This window comes from Phalacrocorax aristotelis, chromosome 5 (assembly GCF_949628215.1).
Source record: "Phalacrocorax aristotelis chromosome 5, bGulAri2.1, whole genome shotgun sequence".
Classification (NCBI taxonomy): domain Eukaryota; kingdom Metazoa; phylum Chordata; class Aves; order Suliformes; family Phalacrocoracidae; genus Phalacrocorax; species Phalacrocorax aristotelis.
In genome coordinates, this window is record NC_134280.1 from 17,991,776 (window position 1) to 18,009,563 (window position 17,788).

General features: G+C 53.8%; 1 protein-coding gene across 16 annotated transcripts in view; it reads right to left on the bottom strand.

The window, feature by feature from the left end:
- Positions 1-5,627: 5,627 nt before the first annotated feature.
- TNS1 (tensin 1) overlaps positions 5,628-17,788 on the bottom strand; it is a 65,978-nt gene continuing 53,817 nt past the window's right edge. For 14 of the 16 annotated variants that reach the window (XM_075093140.1, XM_075093141.1, XM_075093150.1 and 11 more), the window contains 11 exons: positions 16,982-17,156; positions 15,478-16,346; positions 14,042-14,128; positions 13,261-13,392; positions 12,751-12,843; positions 12,247-12,324; positions 12,073-12,144; positions 11,825-11,993; positions 11,508-11,576; positions 11,123-11,155; positions 5,628-10,093 (listed from right to left, as the gene is read on the bottom strand). In XM_075093140.1, the coding sequence (XP_074949241.1) occupies positions 9,949-10,093; positions 11,123-11,155; positions 11,508-11,576; positions 11,825-11,993; positions 12,073-12,144; positions 12,247-12,324; positions 12,751-12,843; positions 13,261-13,392; positions 14,042-14,128; positions 15,478-16,346; positions 16,982-17,156 (1,922 nt within the window). In that variant the 3' untranslated portion in view covers positions 5,628-9,948. The remainder of the gene's footprint in view (positions 10,094-11,122; positions 11,156-11,507; positions 11,577-11,824; positions 11,994-12,072; positions 12,145-12,246; positions 12,325-12,750; positions 12,844-13,260; positions 13,393-14,041; positions 14,129-15,477; positions 16,347-16,981; positions 17,157-17,788) is intronic. The other 2 variants (XM_075093139.1, XM_075093134.1) reach the window with 1 other exon arrangement.

Consider the following 17,788-nt stretch of genomic DNA (forward strand, 5'->3'; position numbering starts at 1 on the left):
AGAAGCCTTTCGAGATTACTCTGATGCTGGTGGGTGTTTTCCCCCTGCTCTCCTGGAAGAACAGGCAGGGGTAACTCAGCAAAGATACCCAGCAGCACTGGAAAAACTGAGATCTTGGTAAAGACAAAGGCTTTTGCTAAGCACCTCCTGTTAAGACAGATTGCTCTCACACTAACCATCCCACAGACAGCCAAGACAACAAGGTGCTTCAGCAATAAACTGCTCTTCTCTCTTCCCCAGTCCTCTTGAGTGACTGCAGTGCATCCCAGCAGAACTCCGCTACATCAGGGCTGAGGTCGCTGCTGTACTCTGCTTTGATTCAAAACAACCTCCCCTCCCACATGCTGTTTTCATTAGAGCCCGGCTCTTCTGGCAAGGATGCTGTGCACAGTCACGAGAAGCTGTTCACTGGTGACTTGTTTTATCCAGTTGTTGGAGGCTTAAAACAATGAGCTTGCAAATATTTCATTCCTCCCCCGTGCTTGTTCGTTCTTTCTTTCTTTCTTTCTCTTTCTTTCTTTCTTTCTTTCTTTCTTTCTTTCTTTCTTTCTTTCTTTCTTTCTTTCTTTCTTTCATTTCTTTTATTTCTTTCTTTCTTTCTTTTGAGGATAAAGCAGGGAATACATAGCAGATAGCACTGGAACTTGGGGTTAGGAGGGATGAGAGAAAAGAGATCAGAAGAGTAGAAGGGTATTTCTGTCCTGTTGTGAATACTAACACATGTGAGCATACTTACGTGTGTCTCACACCTGCCCTCTCAGAGGCCTCCCCCAGCTGTCTGGCACCATTACAAACTGCACATGTATGTTGCCCTGACTCAGGCAGGAAAGCTCAGAGCAGGACCACTATTACCACCACCAGAAAGATGCTACATGCTAAGGCCACACAGCTGTCATGGTGTCACCAGTACAGAGACACATCCCTCTGTGCCTTCAGTCTGGCAGAGACATGGAGAGGAGGGACCGTGGAGTCCAAAAGGAAGACCCCCCATTTTGGGGCCAAACACTCTCTTCCCTGCCATTGTCTGGGAATTTTCTGCTGGGACTAGTTGCTGTCAGGATATATTGCTGCCCTGAGCCCCAGGTGACTTGTGGGGAAGGCTTGGTTTTGACAGGAGGTTAACTGCCTGAGCCCCGTGTAAGAATGAGGGGTGCAAGGAATGGGACAGTACAAATGTGGGGTGACAGCCAAGAGGTAGGAGGAGGGTGTGAGTCACCCTGAGACCATCAAGACATGAGGAGGCAGAGGACAGTTCCACTCAGGTTATCCCACCACTAGGACACATGGGTACAGCCAGATGGAGGCCATCAGTGTAGTTTGAAGCAGACACAAGGCAGAGCACGAAGGAGGTGGGAAATGAAGGACCACTGAGCATGTTAAAAGAACTCCCTTGTCCTTGGCTGGGACAGAAACATTGTGAACAAGGTGCTTCACATCCCTTCAATTCATATTGCTTTCTTTAGCCTGGCTGTAGCACGCTGGGACAGTCTGGAGTCTTACTTGTCACTACTTCATGCCTGTATAAAACTGCTGGTGTAAGGGACATCCAAGGAAGGATGGTGACATGGTGAGCATCAGCTAACTAGGGAGAACAGACCTAGCTAATGCTGCTTTTACTCACCTGAGCTTTTGAATTAGGCTGCCTGTCTGATTTGTTTGTACTACACGGTTCCATGGGAGACAAGACTGTGTGGTACTGCTGTGGGGTGGAAAGAGTCACTGGCACTGCAGGACTGCACAGGGACATCTTTGGGCTGCACCCAAAGGGGCTGGCAGAGACTGTGCAGAGCATGCAAGTCTGGGACCAGCAGTGCGGGGAGCACTCTGCGCCCAGCTCAGGGTGCTCTTACTGCACCCCAGCTCTGCAGCCACCCGGCAAGCTTCCAGCTCCTTTATCTCAGGGGTGTACAAATCTAGCTGCATCTGAGCTTGTCCATCCATCGCAGAGCAGCAGGAGCACAACTTGGAGGTGCACTGCAGGAAAGGAACCGCAGGAGAAGCTGGCTGCAGGCAAGGAGACATCACACCCTGCCCAGACTGCTTTGGGCATGCGTCAGTCCAAGGCCTCCATCACTTGGAGGCACATCCCTGTAGATGGAGCCAGAACCTCACAAGGCAGAAGGACAGCCCAGTCCTACGCACTGCCCTTCTCCAAGGGACAGATCAGACCTCCTAAAGATCACTCTGCCCTGAAGGACTAGACCAGCCCCTCTCCTCCCTGCCCTCAAACACCTCCAGGTTTTTGACTCCACTTCCTCTCCAGGTAAACCATTCCAGAGTGTCACATTGTCCCTTTTTATTCAATATTTAACCCAAATCCCTTTCTGTTGCCTTTTCCTGTCCACCACAGCCATGGAGAGTGGGTTACTCCTGCACCACAGGCTGCGTGTTGATGCCCCTCTCCAAGCAGTAACATGGCCCTGGGATGATAATGAGGTCCCTAAAGCCATTTCTGGGATGGCTTTTCTTATCACCAGCCCTATGATGGATTTCCCCAGGCCCTGCTGGGTTGGATAGCAGCACTCACACATTGTGTCCCCTACAGCTGCCCTGGTCCCCTCCCAGGAAAGGGCTGAGGGACTGGCCTAGGGAACAGAGAGAGATCCAAGTTGGCTGCTGAGGCAAGGGAAGCTGGCTGACCCTTCTTTTCTACCTCTAAAGCTCCTGGTTTGATGCTGTCCAACCCCAGCCTGTGTGTCAATAGGAGCCCCAGGCACTTGGGCAAGGGGCCCTTGCCCCTCCACTAATGGATTGGGATGTCACCATCACACACAGTGGCCGAGCACCTCAGGGATGCAGTAATTCAGCAGCAACATCCCAGACACCACAGTGGGGTTTGCAGCCTGCAGAGAGGTGCTGCCATTCCCATGTGCAAAGCCCCCTGAGCAAGCTCATGTGTGTGCCCATGTTCATCCATGTGTGGAGTGTTGCACAGGGGTGCATGTGTGCGTGGCAGGCAGCACTCTGCCCAGTGCACCCACCTCCTCAGAGAGGAGCATTGCTCAAACCTTCTAGCATGCTTTAGTGTCTTCAACACTCAGGGACTGTTTTTCTCTTCAGGTCCAAATCCATCCTGCCCAAAACACTGCAGTGCCTGAACTGGTCTAGGAAATGGGACGCAGGTGTTTGGCAGCCAGCGATGAAGCATCAGTCAGGCCCAGCTCCATGTGGACAAGTCCCTTCCTTGTGCGTGGACAGGGCAAATGCAGGTTCAGACTGACAGGGAGGACATGGCTGGGGTGGTTTGACATCAGTGGTTGCAGCAGGTCAGGGGACAAGGACACTGTTTGCTGAACAGGGTGCAGCTGTGAGCACAGGTCATCCCAGACCCAGGGTGGCTTTTGCCCACATCAGGTCTGCTCCACCCTTCCCACCCTGGGGAGGTTGGCTGGCTGGCTCCTGGCCTTTGCTCAGACATAATGCTCAGAAAAAGCCAGGTTTCTGACCCTTGGGGACACTTCTGAGGGGCCCCCAGCACCACTGAGAAACCTGGGAAAGAGTAAAAGCAAAGGAAGATGAAACTGCCCCATGCCTCATGGGAATGGACAGACCAACCCCCTACCCCCAGGGTTTCTCCCCAGGAGCACCCCTCCTTGCTGGGACTCCCCCCTGGACTGAGAGCATGGCTTTGCAGCTAGCTTCTGTCTGCCAACAGCACCCCACAACCCAATTAGCCTGTGAATCCTGGGGCCTAGGCTTTAAAATCTGTTAAATAAAGGTTGCTCCAAGTCTGACCACATTTGCAACGGAATCAGCTAGGAGTATTTGCCCATGGTGAAGGCATGGTGGCCTGACCCCAACCCAGGGTTTCCTGTCTGTGTAAGAGATGCCTACCCTTTTCTCCTGGAGCAGAATGCAGAGAGGAGCAAGAAACTTGGCTGCCTTCCACAGCCCCACAAGAAACACTCACTGCATGGCCCAGAGTCCCCAGAACAGGGGCTTAAATTAGAAAAAAGAAATGCTGATTTGGGAACATGAAGGTGGGGGCTTGATAGACACGGGGAGATGCAAAGGGGGCAAGGTTTCCTGGCATGGAGCTGGTGAGACTTGCCTTTCCTGATGGTCACACCACAGCCACCAGCCTGGCCTGGAGACAGCAGCAAGCTGCAAAGAGGGAGACCCTGAAAAGCCTGTGCTGTGAAAGCCAGCGGGGGGGAAGCGGGTGGCAGATAAGGACTTGTTGAGAAAAAACACAAACCAGAAGCTCCCAAGGAATTTTGGAAAGGAAATGGGGAATTAACTGCAGAAAAGGGGCCAGGGGGGTGTGGTAATGCACGGCAGTTTACGGCTGTCCATGCCACCTCACCAGGTGCTTGCCGCCTCTCCTTCCTGCCCAGGGGTCACCCAGCAGCAGCTGTCCCAGCCGGGCAGGAGCACCAGGAACAGGCAGGTGGCTGGTGCCAGCTCCTGGGGCATCAATTCCAGCAGGAATCAGGGAAGAAACAAAACCAAAAGGAGATGGCAAGAAAATACCATCCCCACTGTGTCAGATAGGGAGAGGAAGGCTGCAGGTCCTGTCTTGCCAGCAGATAGACAGGGGACAGCCAAGGCCAAGGCTGGCAGATGCCAGGTACCTCCCAAGGTCCCGTGGTGCAGCCTGGCTCGGAGGTCACTTGGATGCTCACCCACAGCCCCACAGCTATTTCTGGGGGGCCAGAAACCATCCCATCTCCTCCCCTTTCTTTTTTTACTGCTCTTGCCTTCACCTCCCAGCACAAGCACCACAGCATGGGGTCCCTGTGCAAGCAGCCCCCTCAATCCGCCCCTCGCCCTGCAGCTATTTTAGAAAAAGGCAGGAGGTATTTTTAGTGCTGCCGGCTCCCGGGAGAAGCTCTGAGCCTCCGAGCCGCAGCAGCACTGGCGCCAGAGAAACTGCCGCTGCTCTGGCTGATATTTCTTGTATAATTAAACTCAATCCATCCCGGGGGCCGGGTCTTGGCCACCAACTCAGCAAGGAGGGGAAGGAGCAGAGCCAGAGAGCCGGGGGCTGAGGGCTCTGACAGATGCTGGGAATTGCTCTGTGAGATCTCGAAAGCCAGGCCTGAAAGTTTCGGGAGAGTTTTGCCAGGCATGGGGTAGCAGTATGGCTCCAAAAGGGGCAGAGAGCAGGATTTAACAGGAGCAGACCTCGGCAAAGGCGAAAGACCCTGTACCAGCATCATCCCATCCTGCTCCCCTGTGGGAGATGGACTGAAAGGGGATGCGTGGGGCTAGACAGACAGCACCTGAAGGCAACTTGGGAGAAAGCAGCAGTATTTGAAGTGTACCCAGTGCCTGCAGGGCAAACCAGAGAGAACCCTCCTGGTAAACAAAAGCCCAAGCTGGAGCTGGAGCCCTGTAGAAAGTTTTGGGGCTGTCTGGTTAGTGAGCATCTGGTGAACACAAGCCGCGGCTGGAGGCTGACAAGCAGCAGCACAAACCCTCCTTCTTCCCACGCCCACCACCCGGCATCTGTCCAGGGGCCCCAATCTGCCATCGAGGAACAGGGGGAACGACAGCCCGGAGAAAACACAGCACCCGCCAGGTTTTAGGCTTGGTTTTTTTCACCCTGTGCAAAAAGAACAGAGCATTTATTCCTGCGCTCCCTTAAATTTCGAGATATATTTCCAGCAATCCAGACACCAAGCTGGCATTCCAAGCAACAGTATATTTTATATAACTGATTTTTTTTGTTGTTACTACCATTTTATAAAGCCATACAATGAACTGCAAAGAATCCGACATCTGTACAACGGGAAGACAACAGCGGAGTCACATTCACACATGGACATGGTGCGACCAAAGTCATCCTTACACGTGCAACAACATTATGGGCACAAAAATACAAAATATAACGTATTTTTTTTCCATCTATATAAATACACAAAAATGGGCCAGTCTAAAAGTTTGAAACTGTTCATTAACACTGATTAGCAAATAAATCTGTAACGTTCCCAAAGTAACAAAGACAAACCAACAAAAGAAAAACCCACGTATAACACAGCGGCACAGGATCCGCCAACAGAAACGTCAGGTTGCTTTTTCTTTTTTTTTTTTTCCTTTTTAAGGAAAAGAAAAAAAAATTGGTAACCCCAAACCAACCTCGCAATTCGCAAAACAAACGAACAAAATGAAACAAGCCCCTGCGGGCTCCTTTGCTGTCTGATCCTCCTGCCTGCTCCAACGGGAAGGGTTGCCTTTTGTTGATGCTGCTGTCTGGGGTTTTTGGGGCAACTGGTTTCTTTACCCGCCCGACCTGCTGGGTGGGGATTTACTTTGTGCTTTGGTTCAGGGAGTTGAACTCGCTGGAAAATCAATGCCCAGAGGTTGGGTTGGGTTTTTCTCCCTACCTGGTTTGTTTTCTATGTGTGGTTAGACCGGGGGCAGCCAGCAAATATTGCATCCAGAGCAACCCCAAACTTTGCTCAATTTATCTGCTTAAACCCATGAGCCCCCATCTCCAATGGCGACGGGGCAGCTGACAAAGACCGTGAGATGGTCGCATCCCATCCGCAGATGATGACAAGGATCATTCCCCCAAAAGACCTCCCTGGGGGGTAGAGCCAGAGGCAGCCCTGTTGATCGGGAACCCCACATTTTGCACATTGCAGGCACTACAGTTTAGGACAGGCAGCAAATGACCCCCCGCAGAGCATTTCCCAACAGACAGCAACATCGACAGCAAAGGGAGGACAGGTGGGAAGGGGCTTCTCCAAAGAACAAACCGACACAAAAAAGGGCACATACAATAAATTTACACACGCAAAAAAAATATATATATATTTATATATATGTGGGGAAAAGTGCGTTTCTAAGGATATCTTTGGCAAGAATATATGCAGTTCTTTGTGCAAGGAAGGAGGGATGTGTTTGTGTGTGTGTGTGTTCGTGTGAGAGAGAGATACCATCCAGCTGCTGACAATGGCAGTGTGATTACAATGAAACATATGCTGGGCTTAACTCGCACAAGCTCGAATCTCAAATACCATGACTGCATTTAAAAACCAAAGAAAAAAAACCAAAGAGTCTTTTCTGTCCCTTTGGCAAGGAAAAAATATCAACATTAGGTCCCCTCCAGCCCCAGGAGCTGGGTGATCCTTAACATGACTGACAGTCTCTCCTGGGGACAGAAAGGGTAGTTACACCTAAAAATGTAACTTTAAAAAAGGAGATAAAAGGAAAAAAAAAGTGCCTTTCAAGGGAGCTGATAAACACCTGGCTACATCATTGGTAGGTGATTAGCTCTGTGTTAAAAAAAATAACATAATCATCGGACAAATTTGTTAGTGTTTGAGATTTGGATACGGTCTAAATCTTCAGCTAGTAGGTTAGTGGGGAAGCTGTGAGCAGCTCAGGGCCCAAAGCAGGCGTGATCAGCAGGTATCTGCTGGGATCAGCTTCTACATGACATCTCTGGGGTGCTTAGATCTGCTTTGTTTGTATGGGGAGAAAAAAGAGGAATGGGAGTTTCAAGCACCGTTTTCCGAGGCAGCAGATTAAAATAAAATTACATTATTATCATCTCATTTCTTAGCAGTGAGAAAACTGAGTCTGAAAAATAGAGGCTTTCAAAAATATATCTTTATATATCTATAAACACAGTGTTTTCTCTAATCGGTGAATGGCAGGGTGAGGAGATTACAGGTGAGATCGTCTCTCATCTCCCTTGAATTTCACAGAAGGAGGGAATCATTTTTTTTGGAAACATCAGAAATGAAAAGGTCTCCACATCCATGCGGCCAGGGAGCTGGGGAGGGGGAAAAGCCCCTCCAGAGCCCACCGTCCCGTCACTGTCTCACAACCAACTCCTCGCTACGCATCCTTTCACGCTCGCTTCAGTACATCAGTTCAGCCTCCAGCCATGCCAGCCCCCGCCGGGCACCGTGCTGCTCACTCCCCCACGCACACGCGCGCGCGCACACACACACACACACGCACACCGGTCACACGCATGCCACTCCTACACGGGGGGACTCCCGTGCCTCTTCCCCCATCCATATTTTTCCTTGCTCTGGATTTTCTTTTTTAACGTGCAGGTGTTTCCCCAGGGCAGGGGAAGGGGGGTGGGGCAGATATAACGGGGGAGATATGATGCACGGAAAGCGATATGGCAAAAATAAATATTTTCAGAGTGTAAATTTAACCTTTTTTTCCTCATTAAAATTTCATTAGCTTACAATATTTTGTCAATATAGCTCGTATATATATTATAGCTATCAAGGCAAAGGTGGTCCAAGGAGGCAAGATTTCAGGGAGAGCTGCAGTGCTATGTTTCAAATTTCTGCCCCCCAACAAACTATCACCTGGGCCACTTTGCACTGAAAACTTCTCCCAAAAGGCCCTCAGGTGGATATTTGCAGCAGAGGGCTCAGCAATGACCGTTGCCCCCACCCCAAACCTGCACGTGACCGAAACATCATCTGCTCCCCCCGGCACTGCAGGGCTGGGAATTCTGCCCGCTGCCCCTCAACCACAATCACCCCCCACCACAGCGGCACAGGGGCCCTTCGCCCCTCTCACCCCCTGGCTGGCCCTCCTCACCTCCCAGGGCAAAGGGAAAAGCCAATGCCACCAAAGCCACTGCAAAACTATGGTGCATTCAGGGGGCACGAGTCTCCAGCCAGCCAGTTTTGGGGGTACATGCTTGCCGAGCAGGGTGGCTCTCGGAGGACCTGCTACCTCCCCACTGAGCCAAAGCTGCCCAGCAACTGCAAATCCTTTCTTATTTTTTCCTTTTTAATTTTCTTCCTTTTCCGTTTTTTAACCTGGCCTCCAAAATAAAAGGAGAAAAAAAGCGCCTGAGTTACTTGTAGTCATTCGCCTTTCGTGCAACTTGAACGTCCATGCAATTTAAAAATCACTTGCATGTCTCCAAAGAGTGAGACAGGGGTAGCCACGGGTTCACTGCTTTGCACAGGGAACCCATCTGTGCCAGCATCCGCTATTATAATAATTATTATTACTACAATGTTTTTCTTTCCTTTTTGTTTTTTTTGTGTTAAGAGAACATGTGACAGGCTGCAGGAGAAAACTGCCAAAGAGGACTAGTGATGGGAGGGAAAAAGGGAAGGTGGGAGAGGATGTGACTTTCTGCATCCTCCCAGGAGGTTCCCAGGGAGCATCTGCCTTCCCCAGGCATGGGGCAGCAGGAGACCTCCACACCTCCCCATGGGCTGGGGGGCACAAACACCCCTGGGGAGGTGGGGAAATGCCATGACCCACCTCTCCAAGTGGACTCACAGTGGCTCACCTGTGACCGGTGCTGGGCTCTGCGTCAGCAACAGGGGTCAGCAACAGAGGTCAGCCCACAGCCAATCTCCCCAGGGACAGGAGGGCTCGGGCCCAAGCCCCCGCCCTGCCCCCAGCAAGTTGCCAGGCAGTTGCCAGGATTTGGGAGAAGCACGGAAGCCATGAGGACCCTCCGCTGCAGCCAGGCAAGGGAAGGTTTCCAAGGGCATCTCCTCCAGTGTCCCACAGACCCAGCCCATATTATCTCCTACAGGTTGTTTCAAACATGCAGCAGACATTCACCAATGGAGCTGCTGGGATGGAGCTTCTTCCATGGGTTTTGCCAGTTGTCTCTTTTTTTCCCAGATAGAAAACACCAGTCATGGTCCCACATTGGGTCCTGAGCGGGTGTCACCACTCGGGACTGTAATGCTGAAAGCTGGGAACACACCTCTCACTGCCGCCTTCACTTTGGTCGCCTTCCCCGCGCCAGGACATGCATCCTGCATGACTTTGTGGCTCTTATATAGGTGCGTGATTTGGTTCCTCTATGTGTGTGTTTGGCTTGTGTTGAGTTTTTAGGGGTTTTGCTGGGTTTGTTTGTTTGCTGTTTTCCTCCAAAATTCCAACCCTTTTCCCCCCCGATTCACTTCCCTCTCCCACAATGCACTTCCTCACGCTCCTTCTCGGATCAGCTCCAAGTCCTTCTCCAAAATTCAAGAATCACCCGCAAGCACCGGCTCATCTTTTCTGGCCAGAGCCAAGCATGACCCTGGAGACAAAGTTGACGATGGCTGCAGCCGGCTGGTCCGGGTCCAGCTCGGCAAAGAGGTGGCAGATGTTGTCTGTGGTGCTCCCTTGCTTCCTGGCCACAAAGCCAAAGAGCCTGGATGGGGAGAATGCAAGAAGCTCAGCGAGGTTTGCCAGCATTGCTGAGCCAGGGAACATCACCACCCTCTTTCAGCATGGTCTTGTCCACCTTCCCCTCTTTAACATCCACCTCAAGCAACACAGAGGGAGACATCCCAAATTACCCTGCATACAGACCCATCTATTCTTCCCTTTGCTGCAGTTTCTTTGAAGACCAGCGCTGCATTACCATCACCTCTTGCCCAAATCCCCCTTGCTCTGACCATCCCTGCCACTCTCCCCTAGACCATCCCCAAGAAGGGACCTTCCAGATGACCACAGCATTGTCTTGGTTTGGGTGTCTACTCTTGAAACCACAGAGGTGTGATGAGCTGGCCATTGGGGGAGACCCTGTATGACAGGAAGGCCATGTGGGGACACAGGGAGCTGGGTGAGACCATGTGGTTATTTCTGTCTGTCTCTCCCCTGACAAATAAAATGTCCCTTTTTTTTTTTTTTTTTTAATTAGACCATGCAAACTCAAGTTATAAATACGGGGGAACAGAATGTGAGACAGGCCCAGGCCGTGGCATTTCTAATTGGAGAGGGGAAATATCCCAGCAGCTGGACATCCTAATAAAAACCCCTTTGCTAACACAATGGCTAAAATTAGTGGGAATTGGCCCCTGAAAATGGGCTCAGCTGGCAGCTCTGTGCTCCCATGGGTCAGGACGGAGAGGACAGGAGGAACGGGAAGACCCGGCTGGTGGCTCAGATGCCATCAGCATAACCCCCAGCTCGGCTCCATGGCCTGGCTCCCACTGACTCCACTGGGGGAGTTTCCAGTAAGACCGGTTCAGCAAAGGCCATACCTGCTCTGACCAGGAATGAAAGGCTTCCTGAGTCCCCAGGACCATGGTCTCATGCTTAGGTGAAATGTTCCTGCAGCAAGGAGCTTAGCCCATCTCACACTGCCTTGCATGGGGCATCTCCCAGCCAATGCTCAAACACAAGCAGGAGCCACCCTGACAGCAGCTAAGCAGAATCAAGCACAGAAAGTACTTACTTGGCTGGGCCACTGCCATCAGTTTTAGACCACCTGCAATGGGAAGAGGAGGTGTGAGGGATGGTGCCTCCTGCACCCCACAGAGAGACAGGACCATGATAGGGGCCACCACACCAACACTGGAGGGCTAGCCTGGCTTTGCACAGGCTTGGCCTATGGAAAAAAAACCTGATGTGCTTCTCCCCCAGCATGAAGATGCTTGGAGACACCAGGAAGTCACCAGGAGAAGCTGGTGTTGCCCCACAGTATCCAAGGAGACTCTCCATCCCTGTCCTCTGCAGGAGCAAGAGGGATAGAGCAAGCAAAGACCCTGCTCCAACCAGCCCAGGAGCCTAGAGGAGGGAAAGGGGCAGGGGATGTGCTTCCCTGGGGTTAGGGCACTCACTTTCGTTCCTGGGGGTCCAGGTCACAGAAGGTGACAGTGTTGAGGGGGTAGTGTCGTCGGAAGAACAATCTGAAACACAAGGCAGGGAGTGTCAGAGCCAAGGAGCCCCCACATCTGCCCCATCACAGCCCAGCCCCACCAGCATAGAGGACACTCCCATAGGTCTTCCCTAGGATGCTCCAGGAGCCAAGGACAAAGCCCAACCCTGCCCATGACCATGCTTATGCCACCCCAGGAATGTCCTTTGTCAGCATGGTCCCTGGATCACTGCCCCATTGGCTTTGGGGACAGGGGTATGTGGCCATGGGGGCTCTTACTTCCTCTGGTTGTCGGTTAAAGTGATGCCTTGTGCAGAGACTTTGAAGTGGACGACGGTAGCGGTGGGCGTGGGGTCGGCCACCAGTGTCTCAGCAACAGCTTTCGCAATGGCCTGGGGGCCCGTCAGTGACTCCATCTCCACCGAATTGATGAAGAGGACATTGCAGGCTGGAGAAGGAGACAGCAGGCGTAGGGTCAGCCACTGCTCTGGGCTACATTCACCCCACAGTAGCCCCTCTCTACTCACCCGCACCCTGTTTGAGAAGGTCTGTGGCCGAGTTGGTGGCTGACACAGTGTCTTTCTTTTCCTCCATGGGATCTAGAAGAGACAAGGTGTTATTGCTGCTCCCTGCTTGGAAGCCTACCCTGTCCTGGGCAGGCTGTGGGGGCACATGCACGCCCTTCTGGCCCTGGCTCTTACCTCGGTCAGGAATGACCAGCTTGCAGGGCAGGGCCAAGGGCATGATGGAGTGCTGGTACACCAGAGCCGAGAGGCAGCCTGGGGGGAGAGGGGAAATGGTCAGCGCAGGTCTGGGGACATGGGTTTCCCTAGCATAAGGTCATTGTTGCTCCAGGTGGATGGTAACATGCTTTTTGGTGGGTTTCTTCACTGTGGTCCTAATGCCACACATGGCATTTCCTCTTGCTGAAACCACTGTGCCAACAGAGGGCTCAGGGAGGGGCAGATATGCCAGGGCTACCTTAGGAACAATGAAGGCAGGCTCATATCTGTGCATACACGCATATTTGTGTGCACTCATGAGTGTTCATGACCCCAGAGGCTCCAAATGCCCACAGGACTCAGTTATGCAGGGACAAGAGGGAGAAACAGACATGGGGGGCTCTTCCAGATAGACTGATTTGATAGCAAAGCAAGGCTCTCCCAACCCAACCCCACAGGCAGGAAGCACGCTGGGGCACTCACCAAAATTGGGCTCATTGGGGCATCCTTTTAGTTTCACACCCCGTGGGCTGGTCTCGATGAGGAAGTGCCTCACCAGCTCATTGGTGATATCTCCTGGTAAGAGACAGGATGTTCTCACATCAGAGCCACCCCACTCCTCCTCCCATTCTGCAGTCCCTCGTGGAAACCAGTGTTCCAGCTTGAGGGAGGGGTCCCTGCCACTCCACACACACTCCTTGAATCCGGCCTTTTGCACAGCATTGACCCCAAGCCAGACTCTCCCATGGTGTTGGCAGGCCAGGGAGGCTGTGCCTATTTCACCATGCCAAAGCCCAAGATGCAGATGCCCCTGAGCCCTCCACAGCTCAGGGCAGAGGGTGTCCAGTGCTTCCCAGTGGCCTGGGAGGGAGGGATCCTGCTATATCAGCACATGCCCAAGGGCACAACTGGCTCAGCAGATCCGGCTGCCCGCTTGTCTCAGCCAAATGATAGAAAGTATCTCAGCGTGGGACGGAGAAGAGCGCACAATACCTTTCTTGTTCTGCTGCACAACCGTGGGAGGTGGAGAAGCTACTTTCATGGCGAGGCCATAGGCTCCCCGGAAGGAGTGGCTGTCTCGGATGATGAAAGCTCCTGGCTCCCTGTCCTTCAGCAGTGCAATGGCTGCAGGAGAGAATGGCAGACCTCAGAGCTGGCACAGTGAGAGCCAACAGGCCTTCCAAAACCAGCAGGTGTGGGTTGGGATGGGGCACCCCAACTCTGCAGCCTCACATCTGGACGCCATGATGTTACCATCCCCCCTGCACATCTGGATGAGGCTCCTGAATGGGTCTGCAGCCAGACAGGGGCTCATCTTCCCCTGTACCTCCACTGCCCTTGCACGGACATCTCAGAGCATCCATTTCCACCCAGCCCAGCTCTAGCAACCGAGCACTGGAGAGCAGGTAGGGGCCACGGGGCAAAGGCTGGGACCTTGGCCCTGAAGGCAACCTGCACCCTGCCTTTTCTGACCTCTGAGCTTTTCCAACTCAAAATCTGGGTGCTTTGCACTCCAAACTGCATAAATCCACTGCATGCTGTGGGGACCAGTGTTCCTCCACCAAGGAAAAGTTCGGGGAGCCCGTATTATGCAAGCCTGCAGCTGAGCTGGGCTTCAATCCCCCTCTGCCATGGTCTGAGCATCCGCAATCCATCTTCACTCCTAGTCCAGCCCTTAAGGGAAATCCTGGCTAATACCTGTGATCCCAGATACACCCCAACTCCTGACCCTGGCTCACTTGACCATATCCTTCTCCCTATGCCATCTACTCACCCTGCTCTCTGGAGATGTCTGGTTTGTACCAGTACTTGGAAGTGTCCTGCACAAACTTGACGTTGGCACGAGTCTCGGGGCTGATGTCTGCAAGGAAGAAAGAAGACAAGAAAAAAGTTAAAAGATGCTGTATCTAAAACTCCACATGAATTTTTAGCAAATCCAGCTAAAGCATTAAAACCTCCACATCTTCTCAGCCCCAACACATTGCCTTAACCTCAACCCAGTTCTCCATACCCAGGGGCTGCTGGGCATCTAAAGCTAAACCCAGACTCAAGGGCCCTCGAAGGGGTCTGAGTGGGATAAGCCTCCTTGCTACACAGGCAGAGACAAAATGGGAATTCAGCATTTAAAAGGGAGCTGGCCAGGTGAAATGAAAGCTGTCAGAGGAAAGAGATATGTCATGGGGTGGTGGGGAGATCTCCTGACTTCAGACGATCTTTGCTGCTCTCTAATATTCAAGATTTGGCTTGTCCATCATAAAAACAATTTCCTTCCCTTATCCTTGCTGCATGCAGAGGAACTGGACTGGCCAACCTACCCTCAGAAACACAGCCCCCAGCCCCAGTCCTGCCCTTCCTTGCTCAGTGCCCATCAGTGGTACAGCCCCAGTGGGAGCCAGTCCTCTGGCTGTGATGCCACCACTTTGCTTGGGCAATGTTTCCAACCACCTGCTTTCTAAAAAGAAACCAGGCAAACGCCTGGCTGGCCGCATCGCATCTCTGCTGGAGATGTGTTATGAGGCCTCTGCAATATGGTCACCTTCGGGGGGGGGGGCTCGGTCCCCTCCACAGTCCAGTTGCTTGCTAATTATTACGGTTTTTAATTGTTTGCACTTCCCAGCTGGGAAAGGTCCCCAGCCACAGCAAGTCACAGGGCCTGGGCGGGCACCAGCATGCTCACAAAGGGCTGCCTGCTCAGCAATGAAACTGGCCCGGCAGCCGGAGCCACCGCTGCCCCACGGCTTTATTCCCTTCGTCCTATCGGCCCCATCTTGGCGTCACCGAGGTGTCCTGTAATGGGAGCCAGAAAAGGTGTTCCAGGCACAGCAGCACCCAGGGCACGGCACACCATTTGAAACGAGGAGGCAGCACTGCAGCAGGGTCTCAGCGGGGTAAAGCCTGCCGGAAATGGGGCTGGGAGGTCAGCACATCCCCACGGCAAAGAAAAGCTGCCTCCGGGTGCTTTGATCTCCCTGTTCACAACTCTGGCCGCTGTTTACACCAGCAATGTCGGGTCAGTGTTTTTCCTGTTTGGATTTGCCAGAAAGCACAGGAAATGGCCCAAGCCCCAGCAGTGCCGCCGGTTTGCAGATGGGCAAAAGGGGTAAATCAGGACATGGTAGCAACCCCTTCTTCCCCGGCCAGCAAGGAGGAGGAGGGGAGACCTCTGGGCAGGGCAGGGGGGACAGAGGCACTTCTGACAGCACCCCTTACCTGGCATGGAGAACTTGGAGAAGTCTGGCAGGGTGTGGGAGAAGGCGACGGTGCTCCCACCACTGGGGCTGGACATGCCACTGGAGAGGGGTGAGGACGCTTTGCCGTTGATGGTGGCATAGTTGGGCAGGCTATTGGAGCGGTCCCCAGCTGACATCCTCCGCTTTTCGGGCAGCGCAGGCTGAGGTGTGGGGCTGCCCTGGCGGTAGGCGGCCGAGTCCGGGGAGGAGGAGTGTGGCGTGCTTGTGCCTGGATAGTACGCCGGTGAGACGGGGAAGGACGGTGTGGAGGGAGGCTGGTAGCCAGAGGAGCTGCTCTGCCGAGACAGCGTTGGGCGCCTCTCCTCCGGGCTGGGGTAGCCGTACAGGGGGCTGCCAGGAGGGGCAGCCACTGCAGCCTGATGCCTGGCCAGGCTGGGGCTCCCCGGCAGGGCCACCAGGTTGCCATGGGCCACAACGGTGTGTCTGCTAAGCCCGGGGCTGCCAGGAGCACCGCTCATACTGGAGTTGACAGCTCTTCGGCCAAAGCTGGGGCTGGGCGGCGTGTTGGTAGCCACTGTCCGGTGAAGGGTGCGGGGGCTTCCTGGCAGGACATGGACCCCCACCACATTGACCTGCGGCTGCTGCTGAGCTTGGGTGTCCGGCTGGAGGCCGGCTCGGCCATCAGGGTAGTCAGGGCTGGAGTATGCCAAGCCTGGGACCCCACCTTGGACCATTGCAAAGGAAGATGGAGAAGAGTTTTGGTAGCTGCTGTGAGCAGAGGGCATCTGCGAGCCAACAGGCGACCGGTAAACAGGCTCAGCCGAGATGTGGGGAGGTGTAACCATGCCATGGGGGCTGCCCTCCGATGGGTAGCTGCGGAGGGAGGCCCTGAAGAGAGACGAGAAGAAGGAGGGCTCAGCTCCATCCCTCATTCCTGCTGCTGGCTGGCCCCCTCCCGTGAGTGGTGCACAGGGAAGCCGAGGCATGGTGCCAGCAAGCTGCTTAGTTACTCAGAAACAACGGTGAAAGCAAATGGAGGCAGCTTTAGTCCCCCAAGCATCTCAATGCCCTCTCAAAATATGACTTCCTGGGAGACGGAGCCTTTTTCCAGCTCCTCTCCCAGCAAAACGCCATGTTCGTTCCTCCCTGCCTGCCTCGCCAGGTGAGCAGGAGCAGGACATCCCAGGGGCAGGGTGGAGATGGGACAGGGACAATGGCTCCATCACACCACAAGGCACCAATGCTCAGCCCAACCCAGGCCTAGGGGTTAGCACAGACCCCATCCCTCCTCCTGCCCCAAGGGCCAGGTTCCCAGCAAGATGCTGCCCAGCACCAGCGACCACCAGTGACCCAGATTAGTGTCCTCAGGGCAGTGAGCTGCATGGTTAGCCAGGACCCCTAAACCCTGCATGGGGAGACAGGGGTCCTTGCAAAGGCAATTTCAAAGTGGGAGCAAGTCTGTGCACCACACAGGGTTCAGCCCTGGCCCCACCAGCCCCCGGGACCTGCACCCACTGCCTTACCCGTCCACGCTGTGAATGGGGCTGCTGGTGGAGACAGGGCTGGGGGCAGTGAAGGAGCTGGTGAAGGCACCGTTCCTGGCAGGCACCTCTGGGCTCCCAGGCTGGGTGGTGGGGAGGCTCCCTCCTCTGCCCGTCGTGGCTGTACGGGCCACTGACTCAACGTAGCTCCTGGGCTCTGTGGCAAAACAGAAGGGGAAACGGATGAGCTCACAGCTCCCATGGGAAGGGGGCTATGCCCTTCCTGGTATTGCTGTTTCAGCCAGTGAAGGTGCTTGAGCTGAGCTCCTCCAGCTGCACATTTGCCCTGTCCCTCTTCCCCCAGAAGTTGTGCAAAACCACGTCTGGCTCATCTGGGCCTTTAGGTGGCTTCAATGGATGCTGACGACCCTGGCCAGGGAACAGGGATGGAAGGGGTTGCGCCCACCCCTGTCCCAAAAGGGACCAGAGGACGTGGGACCGCAGTCCCTTCCAGCACCACAGCCCCTCTGCCCTGCTCTGAGTCAGCGTCCCCCCCCACCCGGAATGCCACAGAGCACACGTCGTGCTCCCTGCACATCCCCAGACCCTAAAAATAGAGCCGGTGACTCTGTCCAGCCTGCACTGACTCACACGGGACTGACGACAGTGCCCAGCGGTCCCTGCCCCACACGGCCGACCTCTGCCAGACATCTCCAGCAGCAGACCAGAGAGCAGCTCCAGCTATTTCCACTGCAGTATCCAACACTCTCACTCCCAGCCCAGCTTGAAACCAGAGCTCATGAGCACAACCAAGAAAAGCAATTTTCCTTTGGAGCTGCTGAGCTTTCC